Genomic DNA, 25,198 nt, shown 5'->3' with positions numbered 1-25,198 from the left:
CTGATTATCAACCCAAATAGCATTGTAGCAGTAATCAAATGCAATCTATACGTATTCGAGTGAGGCATGTCAAGAATAAATATGCAGTGTGTATAAACAGTGTAACTAAAATACAATGTACAGTAGTAGAAATATTATGAGCAGTGTTGGTTGTGTGTGTGTGTTCGTTAGTGTAAGGTGTGTGTGTGATAGCTTGTGTGTATGTTTGAGTGAGTGAGTGTTCATCACCTGGTACATGGCTAGTGATGGCTGTTCAACTGTCTGATGGCCTGGTAATAGAAGCAGTTTTTTAGTCTCGGTCTTGGCACTGATGCACCTGTACTGACTCCATCTGTCGGACAGTAGCCAAGTGAACAGTCCGTGGCTCGGATTCCTTAATGATCTTCATGGCCTTCCTTTGACACCAGGTGCTGTATGAACTTGAAGCTTCTGACCCTATCCACTGTGGCCCTGGCAATGAGGAAGGGGGCATGCTCTCTTCTGTCTCCTGTAGTCCACGATAAGCTCCTTTGTTTTGTTGACATTGAGGGAGAGGTTCTTTTCCTGGCACCATTTTGCCAGGGCTCTAACCTCCTCACTGTAGGCTGTCTCGTCGTTGTTAGTAATCAGGCCAACCACTAGCACTCAGATCCACAAAGTTCTACAGCTGCACCATCAACAGCATCTTGACTGGCTGCATCACAGCTTGGTATAGAAAATGTACCGCCTTCGACCGCAAAGCGCTACAGAAGGTGGTGTGTACAGCCCAGTCACTGGAGCCAAGCTCCCAGCCATCCAGGACCTCAATATCAGGCGGTGACAGAGAAAGACTCCAGCCACCCAAGCCATAGACTGTTCCGTCCAGCAAAAACGGTACCAGAGCATCGGCTTTCGGAACAAAAGACTCCAAGACAGCTTCTACCCACAAGAAATAAGATGGCTAAATAGCCATAAGATACTAAATAGGTAATTAAATGGACTATCTGCACTGACCCTATCTTGCACTGACTCGATGCACACTCACAAGACTATATACTGTGCTCATACCCCTTGACTTATTCCACATTTTGTTGTGTTACAGCCTGAATTCAAAATTGATTAAATATATATTTTTCTCACCCATCACCCATACCTATTGTTCACCTAATACCTTTTTTTGCACTATTGGTTAGAGCCTGTAAGTAAGCATTTCACTGTAAGGTCTACACCTGTTGTATTCGACGCACGTGACAAATAAACTTTGATTTGATTTGATCTACACGCAATACCCCTTAATGACAAAGTGAAAACATGTTTCTATAAATTTTAGCAAATATATTGAAAATTATTACAGAAATATTGCATTTACCGAGTTGCGCAGCGGTCTAAGAAACTGCATCTCAGTGAAAGAGGTGTCACTACAGTCCCTGGTTCGAATCCAGGCTGTATCACATCTGACAGCAATTGGGAGTCCCATAGTGCAGCGCACAATTGCCCCAGCATCGTCTGGGATAGGCCGTCATTGTAAATAAGAATTTGTTCTGAACTGACTTGCCTAGTTAAATAAAGATTAAATAAATAAAAATTACCAATGTACATTGACCCCTGAGTCAATACTTTGTAGAAGCACCTCTGTCAGCAATTACAGCTGTGAGTTTTTCTAGGTACGTCTAAGCGTTTTCCATACCTGGACTGTGCAACATTAGCCCATTAGTCTTTTCAAAATTCTTCAAGATCTGTCAAATTGGTTGTTGATCATTGCTAGACAAACATTTTCAGGTCTTACCATAGATGTTCAAGTATATTTAAGTCAAAACTGTAACTCGGCCACTCACTGTCTTCTTGGTAAGCATCTCCAGTGTAGATTTGGCCTTGTGTTTTAGGTTATTGTTCTGCTGAAAGATGAATTCATCTCCCACTGTCTTGCCATATTTTTTGCAGTACTACTTTAGTGCCTTGTTGCAAACAGGATGCATGTTTTGGAATATTTTATTCTGTACAGGGTTCCTTCTTTTCCCTCTTTAATTTGGTTAGTATTGTGGAGTAACTACAATGTTGTTGATCCATCCTCAGTTTTCTCCTGTCACAGCCATTAAACTCTGTAATTGTTTTAAAGTCACCATTGGCCTCATGGGAAGGACGCCTGTATATTTGTAGTGACTGGGTGCATTGATACACCATCCAAAGTGTAATTAATAACTTCACCATGCTCAAATGAATATTGAATGTCTGCATATTTATTTTTTATCCATCTACCAATCAGTGCTCTTCTTTACGAGGCATTGGAAAATCTCCATGGTCTTTGTGGTTGAATCTGTGTTTGAAATTTACTGCTCGACTGAGGTCCATTACAGATAATTGTATATGTGTGGTACAGAGGTGAGGTAGTTATTCAAAAATCCTGTTAAACACTAGTTTTGCACACAGTGAGTCCATGCAACTTATTGTGACTTGTTAAGCAAATGTTTTGAACTTATTTAGGCTTGCCATAACAAAGGAATGGAATACTTATTGACTCAAGACATTTCAGCTTTTCATTTTTTATTCATTTGTAAAAACATAATTCCACTTGGACATTGTGCGTAGGCCATTGACATCGATAAGGGATCATATCTTTCATCAGTCTGTCATGGAAAGAGCAAGTGTTTTTCATGTTTTGTATACTCAGTGTATACACACACATACATATATATAAACTCAGCAAGAAAAGAAACGTCCCTTTTTCAGGACCCTGTCTTAAAACGATCATTTGTAAAAATCCAAATAACTTCACAGATCTTCGTTGTAAAGGGTTTAAACACTGTTTCCCATGCTTGTTCAATGAACCATAAACAATTAATGAACATGCACCTGTGGAACGGTCGTTAAGACACTAACAGCTTACAGACAGTAGGCAATTAAGGTCACAGTTATGAAAACTTAGGACACTAAAGAGGCCTTTCTACTGACTCTGAAAAACACCAAAAGAAAGATGCCCAGGGTCCTTGCTCATGTGCGTGAACGTGCCTTAGCCATGCTGCAAGGAGGCATGAGGACTGCAGATGTAGCCAGGGCAATACATTGCAATGTCTGTACTGTGAGACGCCTAAGACAGCGCTACAGGGAGACAGGACGGACAGCTGATCATCCTCGAAGTGGCAGACCAAGTGTAACAACACCTGCACAGGATCGGTACATCTGAACATCACACCTGCGGGACAGGTACAGGAAGGCAACAACAACTGCCTGAGTTACACCAGGAACGCACAATCCCTCCATCAGTGTTCAGACTGTCCGCAATAAGCTGAAAGAGGCTGGACTGAGGGCTTGTAGGCCTGTTGTAACATCACCGGCAACAACGTCGGCTATGGGCACAAACCCACCGTTGCTGGACCAGACAGGACTGGCAAAAAGTGCTCTTCACTGACGAGTTGCGGTTTTGTCTCACCAGGGGTGATAGTCGGATTTGCGTTTATCATTGACGGAATGAGCGTTACACCAAGGCCAGTGCTCTAGAGCGGGATCTATTTGGAGGTGGAGGGTCCGTCATGGTCTGGGGCGGTGTGTCACAGCATCATCGGACTGAGCTTGTTGTCATTGCAGGCAATCTCAATGCTGTGCGTTACAGGGAAGACATCCTCCTCCCTCATGTAGTACCCTTCCTGCAGGCTCATCCTGACATGACCCTCCAGCATGACAATGCACAAATCTCCTACTCATTGGGATCATCTCAGGATCCCTCATGCTTGAACCATCCTCTACTTTCTTCACTGACTCGGCATACGACACCTTCTGCACTACTCTGACCACTTCAACCTGCCGCTCTCACACCGGACACTTCTGATCCCGCAATTACACCCTTCTTCTTCTATGATATCATCATTCTTCCTCCCTTCAAATTTTCTTTAATATCTACTGTGGACATAGATATTGGGACCCCAGTGATGACTCCCCTCAATCTAGTGTAAGCACCAGGGACATGGCTTTTAATCTTCTTCCCATTAAGCTTTTCCATTTTCAGAATCTTCTCTTGCTGAGCCTGGCTACTACAACATATGAGCAATCTACCATTTCCAATGAACCAAGCTAATTTGACTTCATCTACCTCTTTCTCTACAGCGTTGGTTAGTCGGATAGGGTGTAAATGAGGCCCTGTGGACTCAAATACAATCACCACTTTCTACTCCAACACATTATTACTCTTGCTTCCTACATTGGCCCTCTTTATGCTTTCTTTACTAGACGCTCCATTGCTTTCTGTATTATGATCTCTCTTCTTCCTCCTATGTCTTTCCACTACTGACCATTCCAGTCCTTGCCCCTCATCCTCCCATACCATCAGAACTGACACACATATTATTCACATTACAGCACAGCTTTTGCTTCACCAACTTTTTCTGAATTTCCTCCATTTCATCCGCACTACTCGCTGCAACTTTCCGACTCTCCAATTAAACAACCTTCCCCCGGTCCTCTTCTCCACCCGCCTCTCAAAGGCGACCCAATTGCACCCTTCTCAAGTTGGAGGCGTGTAAACTGAATTTTTTATTGAAAGAAAGAAAAAGTGGGCAGGCAAGCAAGTCCCAGCCCTCAATCAAATAGGCTAAATGACCAGAAACCGTGCACTGCGCTGTATGATGTAGAGGGAGAGATTGTGTGAAAGGGTTAGGAGGCTGGACAGGGTTGGGGTAGGAAGTGGTGTCTAGGGCTCTATTTTGCCTTCTTAGAGGAACAGGACTAATGAAGATAATTGAATGTAGGTAGGCCGTGACTGGCCTCACACTCCAGTACAGTAGGTGGCGGTGTATGCATCTTAAAAGTTGGATGCGATCCGCCAAACCACTCTCAAAGAAGAAGAACGGCGCACTGCGTGATCTGCATTCGGAGTCTTTTCAGTGAGTCATTCACAGATGCGATTCGGTTCCCGACGTTCACCAAAAAGAGCCGTTCATTCGCGAACGACCAATCGTCATTACTGCGCAGTCCCACAGGGCCGGAGAGGGTGGTGTGAGTCCGTTAGGTAACCAGGGAGTCAATTTGACACTTTTAGTAAAGCAAATGTTTTGAGACGTTCGTTTTCTGTTACTTACACCAACAAAAAGATATGGGCAACCGTGTCGCTCGTGAGGATTACGAATGGGTTTATACAGATCAGCCACATGCCGACAGGAGGAAAGACATTTTGGGTGAGCAATCCCCACACCCCAGTAACGTTAGAAGCTAACATTAGCTTGTGTATTTTTTAAACAACTAGACCTGATATCTAACTTGCTAATGTAGAAACCACATGTTGTTCGCTTAGCAAGCTCATGAATCAATCATTTAGCTCATGTTTATCTTGTCTTGCATCACAGCTAGCTGGCTACTAACTACAAGTAACTAACGGCAACCCTCTTCTTCTGTGTATGCTAGCTATGTAGCTAGCAGTAGGTCATTGCAGCCACGGATTCATGGTTAGCTAATTAGTTAGCGTTAGTAAATTAGCTAGTTAGCGAACATTGGCTAGTTACTTACCTTGTTAGCCAGACAGGGAGAGGAGTGTTAGCTAGCAGCTGATCTAGTTTCAACAATAACTGTTGCCAACAAGTAGCTAACATTTTTCGTCGTCTAACGTTAGCTAGCCAGGCCAATTATTCGGTGTGAATTTTTCTGTGTACAGGTGTGGTTTTGCTAAATATTGCCTAGTTAGCCATTTCTCCAATTAAGCACAAACTGGAAACCGTTACAACAAAGTCCCTGCCATGACCCGGGCCCTAGACTCACTGACTGCGCCACTCCCTGAAAGTGAACAGTTAACTAGTCAGCCTGTAACGTTAAGCTATTTGGAGATTACACGATGGAAAAGATTCAGGATAAAAATACCGTTGGCGTAAGCTAGTAAATGATAAAATCATGAAACTAGTTGGCTAGTTACAAATAATGATATGTATTATTGTTTGCCAACTCGCCCATTGAACATTGTCATGGGATTGGAGTGACACAACTGTAACTGAGAACAAAGGGGCGGCGGCAGCATGTACAATTACAAAAGTACTGTAGCTAGAGGTAAGCCAGAGGCACTGGCACAGCTGATCTCTAGGGCTAGTGTGGCAGCCAAAGCCTTGTGGGTGTGGTACCTGTAGTCCCTTGGCCATAATTACTGTGGCCTTCTTTTGAGGCGAAGAGGACACCTGTAATGAGCACTAGGTGGTCTTTTGTATGCATGGTCTTGTCATGGATGATTGGGGTTGAGTGGGCTTTCTGAGGGTCCAATGTTGATATAGTCCCAACATGTTTTGCATGTCAGCAATCAAGTTTTCAATAACTTTAGAAATACAAAAATACAGTATTTCATACTGGCTATATTTCATATGATGCTAAGTGCATTATACCAGCAGTATTACTGTATTTTGAAACTTGATTGCTGACTTGTAAAACATCCCTTTGTGCTGACTTCGGGCTCTGTTGATGTCATAAAGAACTCATTGAAAAAGTTAACATATCCTGTCTGAATAATTCATTGTATGCCCTGGGAGTACAGCAGCACCAGGAGGCACAGAGGGACACTGATAGTTTCCATCATAGAAACAGGGTGGCTACGGGCTAGTATTTCAGTCTGGTGATTGCTTTTAACTTTTTATCTCAGTGTAGTTTACTGTAGGACAGCCCATGTAAGGTATTTAGACCCTTTCTGAGCTCATCACATTGAATCAAGCATGTAAAGGCTTATATTAATCACATGATCAGTGATCACACATGCCTCAGGCTTCTCCCACCACACAGCCCCTTGACGCAACACAGAACAATGTAGCCTACACAGGAAGTGGCATTTCTTTGCATGGACTTGTCCCCTAGACTTAACTGCAATCATCATGGCCTCTCTTTCTAAGTAGCCTATTAAACAAAAAAAAAAAACATAAGTACTCTTGAAATATGAATAAAAACACTGATTTAAAAAAAATTACTATTTACAACTTTATTTCTAGATTTTCAGATATAACAACAAAAACAGTACAACCCCCAACAGCTCATTCTTCCACTCCCACCCTCCACCCACCCACCAAGGCATCTATAAAAGTAAATTAAATAGGAAAGAAACTAAAAGTAATAGAAACAAAAACAATGGGGGGAGGACAAGTTCTGATTGTGCTGGTTCTTATCAGCACAAATGGCCACTAGAACAGCTCACCAAAATATGCAAGTTACACTAAGTAAAAGACAGGCTCTCAACGTATTGTATTAATGGGGACTAGGTTAAGTCTAACTTTTGTCGGGAACAGTATGGTTTCTTAATAGTGAAAATTAAACTGTGCTTCCTGGCACTGGTAAAAATGGCCCTAACGAGATGGGGCGTGCACCATCGCGCACATGTTGCTTTTGTCCATCCACACCAGACGCGATAAGGACACACAGGTTGAAATATCAAAACGAACTCTGAAACAACTGTATTAATTTGCAGACAGGTCGAAACGCATGAAACATTCATGGCCATTTAGCTAGGTAGCTTGCTGTTGCTAGCTAATTTGTCCTTGGATATAAACATTGGGGTGTTATTTGACCTGAAATGGACACGGTCCTTTTTTCTGTATCTTTTTAGAATTTTCAGTCACACACAATCGTGTGTTCTCTACTCCAGTAATTAATCCACAGATAAAAGGGGAATCTTACTTAGTTTCTAGTATCTCTCCTTCAGTCTTCTTCTGTGGACTTCATATGGCGATTGGCAACCAACTTTAAGGTGCATTACCACCACCAACTGGACTGGCGTGTGGACCTCAGTTCATCTTTCAAACACCCATGTGGGTATATGCTCCTAAAAACCAATGAGGAGATGGGAGAGATGGGACTTGCAGTGCATCAAGCATCAAAAATAGAACCAAATTCTATTTCAGTGCCTGGCTACGCAGACGCTCGTTGACGTGCGCAAGCAGTTTGGATGAAATGATTGAATAAGATGCATGTCTACATTTATTTTGCAACGCTCGCACACGCAACGCGGGCGACGTGGTCAGCAAGTAAGGTAAATATTTTGAAAACCATTATGCAAAGGTGGCGCTGTTATGTGTTGGAGACTTCTCTGAATTCTAAGACTTCTCACAGATTCTCTCATCCCAGAGAAATTGTAAGTTCCCAGAAGTGGTAAAGCTGACCTTTAGAATAATTAGTCCAGACATCACACCAAAATCAAATTATTAATTTGATCACTCCACAAAGTGATAAGTGAAATTAGATAGGATCACTGGACTATTGTCAGCTAGCCAGCCCACCTCCTTCCACCTGAGTTTATCCTCTCTGTCAGCCTTTATCATCCTTATCATTCAGTACTACTGAGGAAACCAACCGAAGTGTGTTACCCTGTGATGGGACACTGCCCAGAAATCCAACAATGTTACTTAAATTGTTGAGTAGGATTTGGTTATAACTAGGGCTGGGAATTGCCAGGGACCTCACAATATGATATTAGCACTATACTTAGGAGCCGATACGAAATGTATTGCAATTCTCATGATTCAATGTGTATTGCAGTTCGATACTGTGATTTTTATTGCGATTTGATGTTCCAAACATATTGCTCACCAGATGGACACGCGAGAGCCATGAGAAAACAAGTTTTGAACAGTCATGGAAATAAGTGCTGAAAAGAAATGATGTCCCTATTTAAAAAGATGGAAAAGAAGCTATGAAGGAGAAGTTTTGGTGCAGGTACAACCTGTCAAAACGATACGATATATATCGTGAAAAATAATATCCCAATGTGTAACTGTCAAGTTTTTCTCCCCATCACTAGTTATATCATTGCCTTGATAAACACCACCATCCCCCATTGTTACGAAGTTGAAAGTTCATTAATCAAGAAGCACTGCAGTGAGTAGGCTGAACAGTCCATCCACACAAGTCCTGTCTGTCCACACATCCATTATAAAGTAACACAGTAAACTCAAGGTCAGCATGGCCCGTCTTTCACTTTGTAGTTTATTGCCTAGTTAAATAAATCCATGTGATAATGTAGGCTAGGCCAACACATACACACAAAATAATCTTACCTTTTGTCCACAGTAGTAGGCGCTACCAACACTTAAACATAAAAAAATAAATAAAATAAAAAATGTTTTAAAGTAGGCTACTACAAGCTGGTGATGTTGTTTAGGTCCCAGAAATTGTGGTTGGATTAGGAAGTATCACCATATGCATCGTTAAAATGACTTCTCCCTACCTGCTGAAAAGGTTTCCCTATTTCCCTTTGTACATAACTCACATGTATGTGTTTTTGTCCAAAACCTTTCAAACTGGTGTTTGTGGAGAGTTCTTCAAGTTCTACATTTCACCCATTCTCCATCAGCTGTGAAATCAAGGCAATAAGGATAAGTCAGTTTATGTTTGGTGTTGCTTCCCTTTACCTGTTATGTGGTGTAAACTAATAGGCCTGCATCTAAAACCCTCTGCCCTCTGTAACCACCCATGTCCAAGTCTTGACCTCCTGTATAGTTTGTTCTCAAATGTATTTAAATGTATTTCAGGTCTTTTTTTTTTTTTGTGGGGGGTGGACCGCTCACCCAACAGTTTGGTAACCACTGCTGTAGTAATCCATACCCTCAGTGCTTTGCTTTTGTCAATCATCGTCTGGGCCCTAGTTGTTGTAGGCCTAATCTGAAACCACCCTTTGTGCACATTAGGTTACTTTTTAGTCAGGAGTGATAAGATTAATTCTCAATGACATGACTTCATTGTCACAAAATTGTAAGTTGTGACAATAAGCTTTATTTGCAAGTGGAGGGTGGATTTGGTAACCTTGTTTGCATTGCCCTTATTCTTTGAAAGTACTTGTATCATTGTGGTCTCATATCCTGGTGTGGCTGCTAGCCAAATAAGATACTGGTATAATTGGTGTATTTTTGAATTGCATTTGCCAGACTTCCTGCAGGCACCTTTTAAAAATTGTGTTTTGTAGTTGACAGTTTTGGATCTCTGGGCCTGCCCTGTCTGGGTTTTAAGGGTCCATTTGACTGAAGTAGTTTTATGAGTGTTTTATGAAGTCTTGATTAGTGCTTTGCCAAATTTGAAAATGAACCAAACTTGTATTCTTTCTCTTCTCTAACAGCGAAGTACCCAGAAATAAAGACACTAATGGGGCCTGATCCCAGGCTGAAGTGGATTGTTTGCATGATGGTAATCATCCAGTTCATAGCATTCTACCTGGTCAAAGACCTAGACTGGAAATGGGTCCTGTTCTGGACTTATGCCTTTGGCAGCTGCATCAACCACTCTATGACCCTGGCCATCCATGAGATTTCCCACAACACAGCATTTGGCAACAACAGGGCCATGTGGAACCGCTGGTTCGCCATGTTTGCCAACCTGCCCATTGGGCTGCCGTATTCGGCCTCCTTTAAGCGCTACCACCTGGACCACCACCGCTACCTGGGAGGAGACGGTATAGACGTAGACATCCCATCTGATTTTGAGGGCTGGTTCTTCTGCACACGCTTCCGCAAATTTGTCTGGATCATCCTCCAGCCTCTGTTCTACGCCATTCGCCCTCTCTGCATCAACCCCAAGCCCATCACCGGCCTGGAGCTGGCCAACGTGGCCGTGCAGCTGTCCTTCAATGTGGCGCTCTACTGGCTGTGTGGAGCCAAGCCTGTGGTCTACATGATGGCGGGCTCCTTGCTGGGAATGGGCCTGCACCCCATCTCTGGACACTTTATCGCCGAGCACTACATGTTTCTCAAGGGCCATGAGACCTACTCCTACTATGGCTCCCTCAACCTGCTCACCTTCAATGTGGGCTACCACAACGAGCACCACGACTTCCCCAGCATCCCAGGACGTAGGCTACCTATGGTATGGATGTTGAAAACAACATTGGGGGGTGACTGTATGGAAAGGGAAGAGGAACCAATGTAGCATTATAACTGTTGTCATCCAGTAAACATATATAAAGTATGTAGAAAAGATAATTGACCTATATATTTTAAATAATATAATCTTTGACAATCACCAAAATAAAAGCTAGACAGTCAGGGAGAATTAAAAATTCCAAAAACAATTTAGCAGTATTGATTTTGTTATGTTTCAGCAAAAGGACACAGCATTAGCCATGGCAAAATGCATTGAATTGTAGGAAATTAGCTATAAAACTGCAACATTTTCTCTCGGCTCCAAGGAGAAATTAGTATAATTGCAGGAAATTTGCTTAAAAATCCCAATTTCTCAACACTGCCAAGATGGGGGGCCCCTAAACTTTTCTCTAAAATTAAACTCTGCCGACTGGCTGACCCATTGCCACGCCTACCACCTAAGCCCCTTTTTGATTCAGAAAAAAACCCTGCTAATGAAATGCTAATAATTATCTTTATTTACTTACTATTTGCATTTGCTTGCTTATCGCGATGAAACAGGATAAGTAATACAACACGAGGGTAATACTTTTAAAAAATATATATTTTTAGATACAACCATATTCCTCCAAATATGTTTAGGCAGACTGTGTCCGGGCTCATTCATAAGAAAAGCATTTGACTCCCTCAGACACAGGAAGACTTTGACCGTAAGCTCTATTTCGCAGAACATTCTGTGTTTGGAGACGTAAATGATTTAAAGGATGATACACCGTTGTGCAAAGAATGTCTACATGTTGGTTTATGGGGAAAGGTGTTGCATCATGAGTATTCTTATATGATTCAGGACTGCTGCGATTTCGCTTTATCTGTTGTAGTGCACCTGATTGGTACAGAGAGGTGAAAGGGGAGTCCCAGATATGTCACATGGGGGAAAAACCTGAAGATTCCGGTTAGAACTTCCACGCAACACCTAATATTAGGGCCGGGACGATACTAGTATTGCGGCGCTCGTTTGTGTCAAGGAAACTTTTTTAGGAAAGTCGTAATGTTGGAAACAAACATTATGTTGCGTTTCTAGATTAAAAAAAAAAAAAAGCTTTAGCATACAATATTTTACATACAGCAGGTTTTTAAATTATCAAAAAGTTTAGCCTGTTTTGTGTTATCTTTTTTGACATGGAAAAAATAATGAGATACTGGTATTGTCATAGCCCTACCAAATATGGTGATGAGTGGAAGTCCAGTGGCAGGCAGAGGGGGAAGATGAAGCTGGGCTAACGTTCTGCTTATTTGATCATCGATTAAACATCCAATCTCTTACAGTTTTTGGTTCCCTAAACAAGAATCTGTTATGAGTGCACTAAGTTTTGTAGAATTGACCCTTTGCCAAAGTATAAAAAAATTATATTGTTTAGAAGGAGTGCAAGGGTGAATTTAGTTATTGCACTTCTGAGTAGGCAAATGTGCCTGTGTGCACTTATGGAAATATGTGTTCCCTAATGGAAATATGCAAATACATGTTAAAACATGCCAGGATCTCGCTAGCTTGTGCTTGGCTCTGCCCACCTCCTTGTTTGTTCTGACCACTGTGTATAATTGGTTCCCAATGTCAACAACGTATGTCCTATCTTGGGTTAGTTATAATCATCTTTGATTGTAGCAAACTAGACTAATGTTTTTTTCTTCCGCTAAACCTAGGTGAAGAAAATAGCATCAGAGTACTATGATGACTTGCCCCACTACACATCGTGGGTGAAGGTCCTGTATGACTTCATTATGGACGACCAGCTCAGCCCCTATTCTCGTGTGAAGAGGAGGCTGAAGGGAGATGTCAAGCAGGAATAAATCCTTCCCGCTCTCCTACTCTCGAACAAAACGACACTGACGCACCTGACACCAGCCCCAACTCGCCACCAAGACTTTTTACAGCTTTTGCATATTAATACACATTTGCACTGAATGTGAAGAGAATGTGTGGACAGGACATGTGCGACATGTATGTAAAAATTTGTTCAAAGTCAGTCCTTACAAACAAAATAATTTGTTCAACTAGTCATTACACACAATTACAGTTGTCATTTCACCTATTTTTTTGCACTTGTGGTCATTTTAGAAACTTGTAATGCGGACAATTTTTTCCAGTCAAATTTTATTCCAGAATTAATTTATATGTATAATTGACATCTTTAGATTTGGGTTTTGCACTGGTTTCTGCATGTGTTGAATATATTAGATCCTGTTTTTTATAGTTTATTATATGATCACTCCGGTTTTATTTAGTCTCTTGAAAGAGTCTGTATAGCAATATACAGTTACCCATTTCAATGCTACTGATCTGCATTTGCTGTGGATAGTTAGTTTTCTCTCCTCACTCAATCGTAAAAGGTCCCTTTCATTCCATGTAGACGGCACTTAGCACATGACTGTGTGTGTGGACATATTGTCTTATGTTCTGAGCTTTAGTTTAGCTCATTTTGATCCAAGTGCCATTTTGTTTTGTGCTTTTGCCAACACCTCAGTCCAATAACTGATCCACATAGCCTGAAGCACCAAGTTCATTTGCTCTTCGCTAAATGTCGTTTTTGATACAATGGGGAGAAAGATGGTTCATAGCAAGGTTAGGTAAGACGAGGGCCGGGATTCAATCGATCGTGGGTTGGAGACAATGCAGATTTGAATCTCAGCCAAGGTCAAACGCTGTCTTTGTTTTGTTTAGTTGAGCTTTAACGGAAAGACCAAATGCGGCCTTAAATGTGTAAATTACTGTGATGGAGAAGAATCATTCATATTTTGTCTGATGAGCTTGTATACGCTCCAAACATCAACTTTTCCGGACTTATTTTACGGGTTCCCCTTCTATAATTAATACTCAATCTTAGAAATATAATGCGTGTTAAAGCTAATTTAGATTTTAGACTAGTGAAGTCTTTTGACAATAGCTATATTGAGTTTCTTATGGAAACCCAATCGAAGGCCAAATTTATTTAAACCAAATGTCCTTTTGTTCATATACTGTATGCTTTCATATTATAATTTTTTTTTATAATACACTTTCACTTCATTCTGAAAGTCTGATTATTTCCAATTGTGACCTTTAACATTTTTCAAAGCAGTATGCAATGCCGTAAGTAGCCTAATTAATGTGAGAGAAAACAAAATGGCTTTCTTTAGCAGTGATTGACCTCAAGAACAGAGCAATGCCCCCTTAATTATAGAGTCTGAAAGCCACTCAAATGTTTAACTTTAAAGTAGCTACCAATGAGGGAGTGAAACCCAATTGATGCATCACATTATGCAAACCATGATGTGGATGAATATTGTCCAAAGTAGAATGGAAGCTTGCTGACAGTGGTGCTGAATCCCAAATTGACCCTTAACCCTAGACACTCCATGTAGATCTGGAATGAACCTTAGCAGTATGGTAATAGCTCCATCTTGCCATCTGATTGGCTTGGAGGGAGATTTGCAGTATTGAGTAGACTTAGGGCTGGATTCAATCTGTACCGCAGAACTAATATGGAAGATGTATCTTTAAAGGCCATGTTCCCGTGTTGGCAGAGACTGCATTCATGGTAGACGCCTCATGTCGGCTCAATCGTAAATTACCTTTACATATTTAACGCAGATCTTCCACTATACGGATTGAATCCACCCCCTATACTTATCTAAAATAGATGTGGCTAGGGGTTGATTTGGGATTCAATGGCTTCTAAAACAGGGTAAAGGAGCTGTTTGTTACATCTACATCTGTATTAAACACAAGCTGATCTCATGCTGGATAGCACCTCATGAGGCCATTTCACAGTTGGGCTTATTGGATTAAGGGTGAAAGAATTATATAAAGTAGTCTTTATCTTCTTAAATCAAGCATGTTCTTTAATGTAGAATACTCCTCAGCGCTATGGGAAGGGAGGAGTCATGATTCCACCCTCATTATGTAACACATGCCTTTTGCATTATTGAGTTTTGTCTGATTGTCATCCTTTTTGCTGGGCAGCCATAAGGTCCGCAACGTTGGTAATAAAAAGTTTGCATCTGAGCTCCTAGAGTGTGCGGCTCTCCTTTATTTTTAAGCCATAAGGTCCTGTCATAAGATGGAGTAGCAGGTCAGATCTATTGGGTATATAGGCTAGAGCTGTACTGGTAATTGGAGTAGGACTAACACCATCTCCCTTTCACCTCATTTAACACCTGATTAAGGGCCTCTTTACACTACACTACTTTGACGACGCAAACTTGGTCCAGGCGAGATACTTGTGTCGTGTAAAGAGATGGATCTAGATTCAAATCTGTCTGTAAGAGATGTCTCCCACACTTCTTACAGCGGGAGTGTGGGAGACATGTACGCTAGTGATGCCGATCCCTACGGTTATATCAGCGGGTTTAGGGTAATTAAATATTGTGTGGATGAAGGGCGGGTTGAATAAAGAGAAAACAATACCTTACATGTATCATTCTTGTACAATTTATATCCATAAGATCTATAAGGTACATTGAGGTTTTTATTTAATCATTTTAGGTTTTTATTTAATCATTTTAGGCTATCTGGCAGCCTAAGCATTAGGGCTTCACTGTAAGCTTGCCAAATAGCTTACATGCCAAATGCTTTTGGGAATGGGCAGAAAAATAGATCCACAGAGGCAAAAATTGGGAGTTTGGGAGTTTAATTCAATAAGAGTAAAAAATAAAGACGATTAATGTTGGGAAAAGATTTGGTGAAGTGGTAAAAGAGGATGATAGCAGTGCCTTTTATGTTATGTGTGATTGTAAGGCGCTTTACAAATTCAAATGTCACTAGACTGGGACTTTAAATAGGCCTATGGCACGTCAAGGGAACTGTAGCCAACTGTTGAGATGGGTTAAATGGGAACTGAAATCTGGACACTGACTAGGTCTAAAACCTCTCACATAGCCATAATATTAACTCTTGCAGAATTAAGCATTTCTTGCAGTAAAATAGTACACCAAATGTTGGTACAATTTTGACTAGAGAACAGGAGTGGAGAAATATAATTTCTTTCAGCATCTTGAGAGAATGTGCAGTTAGCACCTCCACAGACCTATCTTGAGTGGAGAAATATAATTTCTTTCTTTCAGCATCTTGAGAGAATGCGCAGTTAGCACCTCCACAGACTTTCTATCTTTATCAGCATCATAAAAGCTGATAGTATTTCAATGACATAAAATATGCATCTAAGTCGAACTGAAATCTTATCAGAAATATGTTGGGTTGGTTTTACAGCTTTCTATTTCCTTACAACTGGTCAAACTGATGTTATTTGGAAATGTTGCACAGAAAATCTTTGCAGTTTTTTTTAGTTAGGCCCATTGCATTTTCTCCCCGGTCCCTAAACGTCTTTGCTCTACGGAAGAAGCAGAGATGACCGAGATCTTTACGGATTCTATTGAGTTATGACATTATTCTGGTGAACAATGGTTTATTTAGTCTTCTAGGGCAACATCTACACTGAACAAAAATATAAACACAACATGGAACAATTTAAAAGATTTTACTGAGTTACAGTTCATATAAGGAAATCAGTCAATTGAAATAAATTAATTGGGCCCTAATCTATGGATTTCACATGACTAGGAATATAGATATGCATCTGTTGGTCACAGATACCTTTAAAAAAGGTAGGGGCGTGGATCAGAAAAGCAGTCAGGATCTGGTGTGACTGCCATTTGCCTCATGCTGCATGACACATCTCCTTCGCATAGAGTTGATCAGGCTGTTGATTGTGGCCTGTGGAATGTTGTCCCACTCCTCTTCAATGGCTGTGCAAAGTTGCTAGATATTGGTGGGAACTGGAACACACTGTCGTACACGTCGTTCTACAGTACCAGACAAAGGTTTGAATGAGTAGGTTTGTTCAAAGGTTTTTCTTTATTTTTACTATTTTCTACATTGTAGAATAATAGTGAAGACATCAAAACTATAAAATAACACATGGAATCATGTAGTAACCAGAAAAGTGTTAAAACAAATCAAATTATATTTGAGATTCTTCAAAGTAGCCACCCTTTGCCTTGATGATATCTTTGCACACTCTTGGCATTCTCTCAACCAGCTTCATGAGGTAGTCACCTGGAATGCATTTCAATTAACAGGTACATTTGAGACATCTGTGGCATTGTGCTGTGCGATAAAACTGCACATTTTAGAGTGCCCTTTTATTGTCCCCAGCACAAGGTGCACCTGTGTAATGATCATGCCATTTAATCAGCTTCTTGATATGCCACACCTGTCAGGTGGATGGATTATCTTGGCAAAGGAAAAATGCTCACTAACATGGATGTAAACTAATTTGTGAGAAAATCTTTTTGTGCGTATGGAACATTTCTGGGATCTTTTATTTCAGCTCATGAAACATGGGACCAACACTCTAGATGTTGCATTTATATTTTTGTTCATTTAATTATCGACAAGTTGACGAACAAATAGCCTACCAAAATGTCAGAAATGAGGAGCAAAAACATGGCCTATCTAAATCAGGCATAGAAATACTGTACCCCCTGCCATAAAATCTTTCCGCCGTCTCTGACTGTAGCCTACAACCATTTTTTTATATTGGGTTAGGTCCAGGTGCTGGCCTCAGATTTTCACTTTCATATAAAATTGTATTGGTCACATGTGCCAAATACAACAGGTGTAGACTTTACAGTGAAATGTTTACCCACGAGTGCATTCCCAACAGTGCACAGTCAGAAAAGTAAGGAAAAATGTTTGCTAAATAAAAAGGAACAATAAATAGGCTATATACAAGGAGTACCAGTACTGAGTCAATGTGCAGTGGTAAGAGGTAATACCGTATGTGGTTAGGGGTTAAAGTGACTAGGCAATCGGGATATACTGTATAATAAACAGTCTACCAGCGACTTGTGTGTGTGTGTGCGTGTGCGTGCGTGCGTGTGCACACAGTGCATTCGGAAAGTATTCAGACCCCTTGACTTGTTACGTTACAGCCTTATTCTAAAATGTATTAGTTTTTTCCCCCTCATCAATCTACACACAATACCCCATAATGACAAAGCAAATGTATTAAATATAAAAAAAATTATATTACATTTACCAAAGTATTCAGACCCTTTACTCTGTACTTTGTTCAAGCACCTTTGGCAGCAATTACAGCCTCGAGTCTTGGGTATGAGGCTACAAGCTTGGCACACCTGTATTTGGGGAGTTTCTCCCATTATTTTCTGCAGATCCTCTCAAGCCCTGTCAGGTTGGATAGTGAGCGTTGCAGCACAGCTATTTTCAGTTCTCTCCAGAGATGTTCAATCCGAGCTCTGGCTGGGACACTCAAGTACATTCAGAGACTTGTCCTAAAGCCACACCTGCATTGTCTTGGCTGTGTCGTTGTCCTGTTGGAAGGTGGACCTTGCCCCAGTCTGAGGTTTTCATCAAGGATCTCTCTGTACTTTGCTCCGTTCATCTTTCCCTCAATTCTGACCAGTCTCCCAGTCCCTGCCACTGAAAAACATCCCCACAGCATGATGTTGCCACCACCATGCTTCACCGTAGAGATGGTGCCAAGTTTCCTCCAGACGTGACGCTTGGCATTCAGGCAAAAGAGTTCAATCTTGGTATCTTAGTTTCATCAGCCATAGAATTTTGTTTCTCATGGTCAGAGAGTCCTTTAGGTACCTTTTGGCAAACTCCAAGTGGGCTCATGTGCTTTTTACTTAGGTGTGGCTTCCGTCTGGCCACTCTACCATCAAGGCCTGATTGGTGGAGTGCTGCAGAGATGGTTGTCCTTCTGGAAGGTTCTCCCATCTCCACAGAGGAACACTGGAGCTCTGTCAAAATGACCATCGGGTTCTTGGTCACCTCCCTGACAAAGGCCCTTCTCCCCCAATTGCTCAGTTTGGCCGGGCGGCCAGCTCTAGGAAGAGTCTTGGTGGTTCCAAACTTCTTCCATTTAAGAATGACGGAGGCCACTGTGTTCTTGGGGACCTTCAATGCTGCAGGCATTTTTTGGTACCCTTCCCCAGATTTGTGCCTCCACACAATCCTGTCTCGGAGCTCTATGGACAATTCCTTCAACCTCATGGCTTGGTTTTTGCTCTGACTTGCACTGTCAACTGTGGGAACTTTTATATAGACAGGTGTGTGCCTTTCCAAATCATGGCCAATCAATTGAATTTACCACAGGTGGGCTCCAAGTTGTAGAAACATCTCAAGGATGATCAATTTTACATTTACATTTAAGTAATTTAGCAGACGCTCTTATCCAGAGCGACTTATCAATGGAAACAGGATGCACCTGAGCTCAATTTCGAGTCTCATAGCAAAGGGTCTGAATACTTATGTAGATTAGGTATTTCCATTTATTTTTTTAAATATACATTTGCAAACATTTCTAAAAACCTGTTTTCACTTTGTCAGTATAGGGTATTGTGTGTAGACTGATGAGGAAAACAGAATGTGGAAAAAGGGAAGGGGTCTGAATACTTTCCGAATGCACTGTATGTTGGAGTGCAAGATACAGTGAAGTTGGAAGTTTACATACACTTAGGTTGGAGTCATTAAAACTTTTTTATCAACCACTCCACAAATGTCTTGTTAACAAACTATAGTTTTGGCAAGTCGGTTAGGACATCTACTTTGTGCATGACACAAGTAATTCTTCTAACAATTGTTTACAGACAGATTATTTCACTTATAATTCCAGTGGGTCAGAAGTTTACATACACTAAGTTGACTGTGCCTTTAAACAACTTGGAAAATTCCAGAAAATTATGTCATAGCTTTAGAGGCTTCTGATAGGCTAATTGACATAATTTGAGTCAATTGGAGGTGTACCTGTGGATGTATTTCAAGGCCTACCTTCAAATTCAGTGCCTCTGCTTGACATGGGAAAATCAAAAGAAATCAGCCAAGAACTCAGAAAAACAATTGTAGACCTCCACAAGTCTGGTTCATCCTTGGGAGCAATTTCCAAAAGCCTGATGGTACCACGTTTATCTGTACAAACAATAGTACGCAAGTATAAACACCATGGGACCACGCAGCCGTCATACCGCTCAGGAAGGAGACGCTATCTATCTCCAAGAGATGAACGTACTTTGGTGCGATTTTTTTTTTTATCCCAGAACAACAGCAAAGGACCTTGTGAAGATGCTGGAGGAAACAGGTACAAAAGTATCTATATCCACAGTAAAACTAGTCCCACATTGACATAACCTGCCGCTCAGCCAGGAAGCCACTGCTCCAAAACCGCCATAAAAAGACCAGACTACGATTTGCAACTGCACATGTGGACAAAGATCGTACTTTTTGGAGAAATGTCCTCTGGTCTGATGAAACAAAAATAGAACTGTTTGGCCATAATGACCATTGTTGTGTTTGGAGGACAAAGGGGGATGCTTGCAAGCCGAAGAACACCATCCCAACCTTGAAGCACGGGGGTGGCAGCATCATGTTGTGGCGGTGCATTGCTGCAGGAGGGACTGGTGCACTTCACAAAATAGATGGCATCATGAGGTAGGAAAACTATGTGGATATATTGAAGCAACATCTCAAGACATCAGTCAGGAAGTTAAAGCTTGGTTGCAAATGGGTCTTCCAAATGTACAATGACCCCAGGCATACTTCCAAAGTTGTGGAAAAATGGCTTAAGGATAACAAAGTCATGGTATTGGAGTGGCCATTACAAAGCCCAGACCTCAATCCTATAGAAAATGTATTGTGGGAAGCTTGTGGAAGGCTACCCGAAACGTTTGACCCAAGTTAAACAATTTAAAGGCAATGCTACCAAATACTAATTTAGTATATGTAAACTTCTGACCCACTGGGAATGTGATGAAAGAAATAAGAAATAAATCATTCTCTCTACTATTATTCTGACATTTCACATTCTTAAAATAAAGTGGTGATCCTAACTGACCTAAGACAGGGAATTTTAACAAGGATTAAGTCAGGAATTGTGAAAAACTGAGTTGAAATGTATTTGGCTAAGGTGTATGTAAACATCCGACTTCAACTGTAAATAAATATTAAAGGAGGTAAATGTAAATTGTCCAGGTAGCCATTTGATTAACTGTTGAGTCTCATGGTTTGGGGGTAGAAGCTGTTCAGGTGCCTTTTGGTACCAGACTCAACACTCCGGTACCACTTGACATGCGGTAGGAGAGAGAACACTCAATGACTTGGGTGGCAGGAGTCTTTGACAATTTTTAATGCTTTCCTCTGACACCGCCTGGTAAAGAGGTCCTGGATGGCAGGGAGTTCGGCCCCAGTGATGAACTGAGCCGTACGCACTACCCTCTGCAGAGCCTTGCAGTTGGTTGTTTAGAAATTGCCATATGAAGTGGTGATGCAGCCAGACAAGATGCTCTCAATGGTGCAGCTGTAGACTTTTTGAGGATCTAAGGGCCCATCGCCATCGATGTGAATGGGGGCGTGTTCGGCCCTCTGTTTCCTATAGTCCACGATATACTCCTTTTTCTTGCCCACATTGAGGGAGAGGTTGTTGTCCTGGCACCACACTGCCATCTCCTCCCTATAGGCGGTCTCATCGTTGTCGGTGATCAGTCCTACCACCGTTGTGTCATCTGCAAACTTAATGATGCTGTTGGCGTCAGAGTATGTGAGCGGTCGGAAAGACATGCTTGCACACGTCCTTTCTAACCGCTCAGCTAAAAAACGCTCCTCGATCAAAAAGAAAACAAAACTGCCGCTCCAAATTAGCTCCATTCATTAAAATTACAATTTAACCAACACCCATCTATTTTTGTGACTACGTTGACCTACCATTTGGTTTTGAAGTATTACAACCAAACCATATGATTTGAATGAAAGGTATTTTAATAAACAGGAAAAGGTGACTATATGGGCTATATTAAACAGCAAAATAAACACTAAATAGGTCAGGAGCCAGACAGGTAGCCGAAGAAGGATCGAACATTATTATTTAGGTTATATTATTTAAATTGTTTCAAAACTATAGCCTACAAAGAAATACATTCTGAAGCATTTGCGAGTGCGACACAGTAGACTGGCTGGGACATAAAGCGCTCAGCATTTAAACAACATTTAGTTGTATTAAATCATTATAGTTTATAAATTGCGCATATAGGCTGTGACTTACTTAGAATTAAATACAAATTAAACAAAAAATCAGTCTAAAGTGCCTGTGAATTCATTTTTAGTAACATGAGTTTGGCCAGAGTACAGCTTCAGGCACGTGATGGTGCCTGGAGAGCAGGCCAGCAGTAGAGAATACCCTCTCTGTGTTTGCAGAACCACTGGGGATGCTAAACACCCTTCGGGACACTCTTGCCAGACTGGGCAGGGATGCCTAGTTGTTTATTGTTTGTTTTTCTATAGGTTGGCCTAAAGACTTTTGGGCAAAATAACCCAATGGAAAGCTCCTTCAAAGAGGTAATATGCCAGGCCTATTGGGCCAAAATCAATGATGGCCTATTGTATAGATAATAGAACGAACATAAACAAAACTTTTAAGAGATAGGATTTTTAATCTATAAATGCTTAGCTACAATGACACACTTAGCTATGTGGCTACCCACCTCCGTTCCTTTCTGTTAGCATGTGCACATAGTAAATACACTATCATGCTTTCGGGATACTTGTCTTTTCAGATTCCACAATGATTATTTAGTTGTAGACACTACATCACCACACTCCCTCTCTTGCTCTTGGTCCTCATCTTTGTAAGTCACCTTGATTTTTCACCTGTGTGTTTTATCAGTTTCTTTATGAAAATATTTAGTATACTAGATGACAGTAGCTAAAGCAGGGGGCTATAGCAGCACACAAGTTACAAATGCATGCTGGGCCGGGAATGGCCTGAGCCCTCTTAGTGAGCTCTATTGGAGCTGGCGAGAAGACCGATGGTCCAGGTTTTGGGGAACTCACTCTGCACTCCAGTCAAATTGGGCATTGATGAACAAGGAGTACAGGAGGGGACTGAGCATGCACCACTGAGAGGCCCCTGTGTTTAGGGTCAGCATGGCGGATGTGTTGTTACCTACCCTCACCACCAGAGGGCGGTCCGTCAGGAAGTCAAGGATCCAGTTGCAAAGGGAGGTGTTCAGTCCACGGGTCCTAAGCTTGGTGACAAGGTTGGAAGGGACAATGGTGTTGAACGCTGAGCTGTAGTCAATGAACAGCATTCTCACATAGGTATTCCTCTTATCTAGGTGGGTGTGATGTGCGATTGAGATTGTGTCTATGGATCTGTTGGGGTGGAATGCAAATTGAAGTGGGTCTTGGGAGTTGGGATGATGGGAGTCTGGGATGAAAGTACATTGTCCACAGACGATGCGATCACCATCACACTGCCCTATCCCATCTGGACAGCAGGAATACCTATGTAAGAATACTGTTCATAAGGCGCTCCCGAGTGGCGTAGTGGTCTAAGGCACTCCATCGCAGTGCTAGCTGTGCCACTAGAAATTCTGCGTTCGAGTCCCGGCTTTGTCGCGACTGGGAGACCCTTGGGGCGGCGCACAATTGCCCAGCATCGTCCGGTTTAGGGGAGAGTTTGGCCGGCAGGGATGTCCTTGTCCCATCACGGACTAATAACTCCTATGCCGGGAGCAGTGTACGCTGACACAGGTGTACGGTGTTTCCTCCGACACATTGGTGCGGCTGGCTTCCGGGTTAAGTTGGAATTGTGTCAATAAGTAGTTTGGCTTGGTTGGGTTGTGTTTAGGAGGACACACGGCTCTCGACCTTCGCCTCTCCCGAGTCTGTACAAGACTGTAACGGTAGTTGGATACCACGAAATTGAGAAGGGGTAAAAAAAAATATTATGCTGTTCATTGACTACAGCTCAGCATTCAACCCCATAGTACCCTCCAAGCTCATCACTAAGCTTGAGGCCCTGGGTCTCAACCCCGCCCTGTGCAATTGGGTCCTGGACTTTAACGGGCCGCCCCCCAGGTGGTGAAGGTAGGAAACAACACCTCCATTTCACTGATCCTCAACACTGGGGCCCCACAAGGATGCGTGCTCAGCCCCATCCTGTACTCCCTGTTCACCCATGACTGTGTGGCCATGCACTCCTCCAACTCAATCATCAAGTTTGCAGACGACACAACAGTAGTAGGCTTGATCACCAACAACAATGAGACAGCCTATAGGGAGGAGTGTGGTGTCAGGAAAACAACCTCTCACTCAACGTCAACAAAACAAAGGAGATGATTGTGGACTTTAGGAGACAGCAGAGGGAGCACCCCTCTATCCACATCGAAGGGACAGCAGGTGGAAAGTTAAGTTCCTCAGCGTACACATAACGGACAAACTGAAATGGTAAACCCACACAGATAGGAGGCTGAAGAAATTTGACTTGTCACCTAAAACCCCCACAAACTCTTACAGATGCACAATTGAAAGCATCCTGTCGGGCTGCATTACCGCCTGGTACGGCAACTGCACCGCCCACAACCGCAGGGCTCTCCAGAGGGTGGTGCGGTCTGAACAACGCATCATCGGGGGCAAACTACCTGCCCTCCAGGACACCTACAGCACCCGACATCACAGGAAGGCCAAAAAGATCAAGGACAACAACCACCCGAGCAACTGCCTGTTCACCCCGCTACCGTCCAGAAGGCGAGGTCAGTACAGGTGCATCAAAGCTGGGACCGAGAGACTGAAAATTAGCTTCTATCTCAAGGCCATGAGACTGTTTAACAGCCATCACTAACACAGAGGCTGCTGCCTACATACAGACTTGAAATCATTGGCCACTTTAATAAATGGATTACTAGTCACTTTAATAATGTTTACATATCTTGCATTACTCATCTCATATGTATTTACTGTATTTCATACCATCTATTGCATCTTGCCTGTACCGCTCGGTCATTGCTCATCCATATTTGTATATATTCTTATTCCATTGCTATACTTAGATGTGTGTATTAGGTAGTTGTTGTGGAATTGTTAGATTACTTGTTAGATATTGCTTCACTGTCAGAACTAGAAGCACAAGCATTTCGCTACACTCACAATAACATCTGCTAACCATGTATGTGACCAATAAAATTTGATGATTACAGATGTGAGTGCTACATGGTATTAGTCATTGTAGCATGAAGCCTTAAGAGTTCTTGGGAACCGGAATGATGATGGCCATCTTAAAACGTGAGGGAATTACAGACTGGGACAAGGAGAGGTTGAAAATGACTGTGAATATGCCTGCCAGCTGTTCTGCGCATGCTCTGAGAATGCACCCTGGAATACCATTGGGCCCCGCAGCCTTGCAGGTGTTGACCTGATTAAAGACTTTACATAGTCCCTAGCATGAGTCATTTACTGTCAGCCTGGGTGTAAAAGGAGAGAGGTAATTGTCTCATGGAAGATCAGTTTACAGATGTAAGATTGTGGTGGATCTTGGGTATATGTATCAATGAGAACAAATTGATTAAACACACCATACATATCTCAATAAAACAGTCATTACATACAGTAA

At 41.9% G+C, this 25,198-nt stretch overlaps 1 protein-coding gene across 1 annotated transcript; it reads left to right on the top strand.

Moving 5' to 3' along the window:
- Window positions 1-4,856: 4,856 nt before the first annotated feature.
- On the top strand, window positions 4,857-14,796 carry LOC139570830 (sphingolipid delta(4)-desaturase DES1-like). Its single transcript, XM_071393040.1, has 3 exons — window positions 4,857-5,123; window positions 10,016-10,758; window positions 12,456-14,796. Exons 1-3 carry the CDS (start codon window positions 5,042-5,044, stop codon window positions 12,600-12,602), a joined length of 972 nt encoding a protein of 323 aa, XP_071249141.1. The 5' UTR covers window positions 4,857-5,041; the 3' UTR covers window positions 12,603-14,796.
- Window positions 14,797-25,198: the final 10,402 nt, after the last annotated feature.

Source organism: Salvelinus alpinus, chromosome 3 (genome assembly GCF_045679555.1).
Source record: "Salvelinus alpinus chromosome 3, SLU_Salpinus.1, whole genome shotgun sequence".
In the NCBI taxonomy this organism is placed as follows: domain Eukaryota; kingdom Metazoa; phylum Chordata; class Actinopteri; order Salmoniformes; family Salmonidae; genus Salvelinus; species Salvelinus alpinus.
Note: the sequence above shows the minus strand (reverse complement) of the source record. Positions and strands in the feature narration are given on the sequence as shown.

Bases quoted from the DNA above. Each gene is read 5' to 3' on its own strand.
- LOC139570830 (XM_071393040.1), top strand. From the start codon at position 5,042: ATGGGCAACCGTGTCGCTCGTGAGGATTACGAATGGGTTTATACAGAT. The intron at 5,124-10,015 runs GTGAGCAATCCC...CTTCTCTAACAG, and splicing joins CAGGAGGAAAGACATTTTGG to CGAAGTACCCAGAAATAAAG. The intron at 10,759-12,455 runs GTATGGATGTTG...CGCTAAACCTAG, and splicing joins CAGGACGTAGGCTACCTATG to GTGAAGAAAATAGCATCAGA.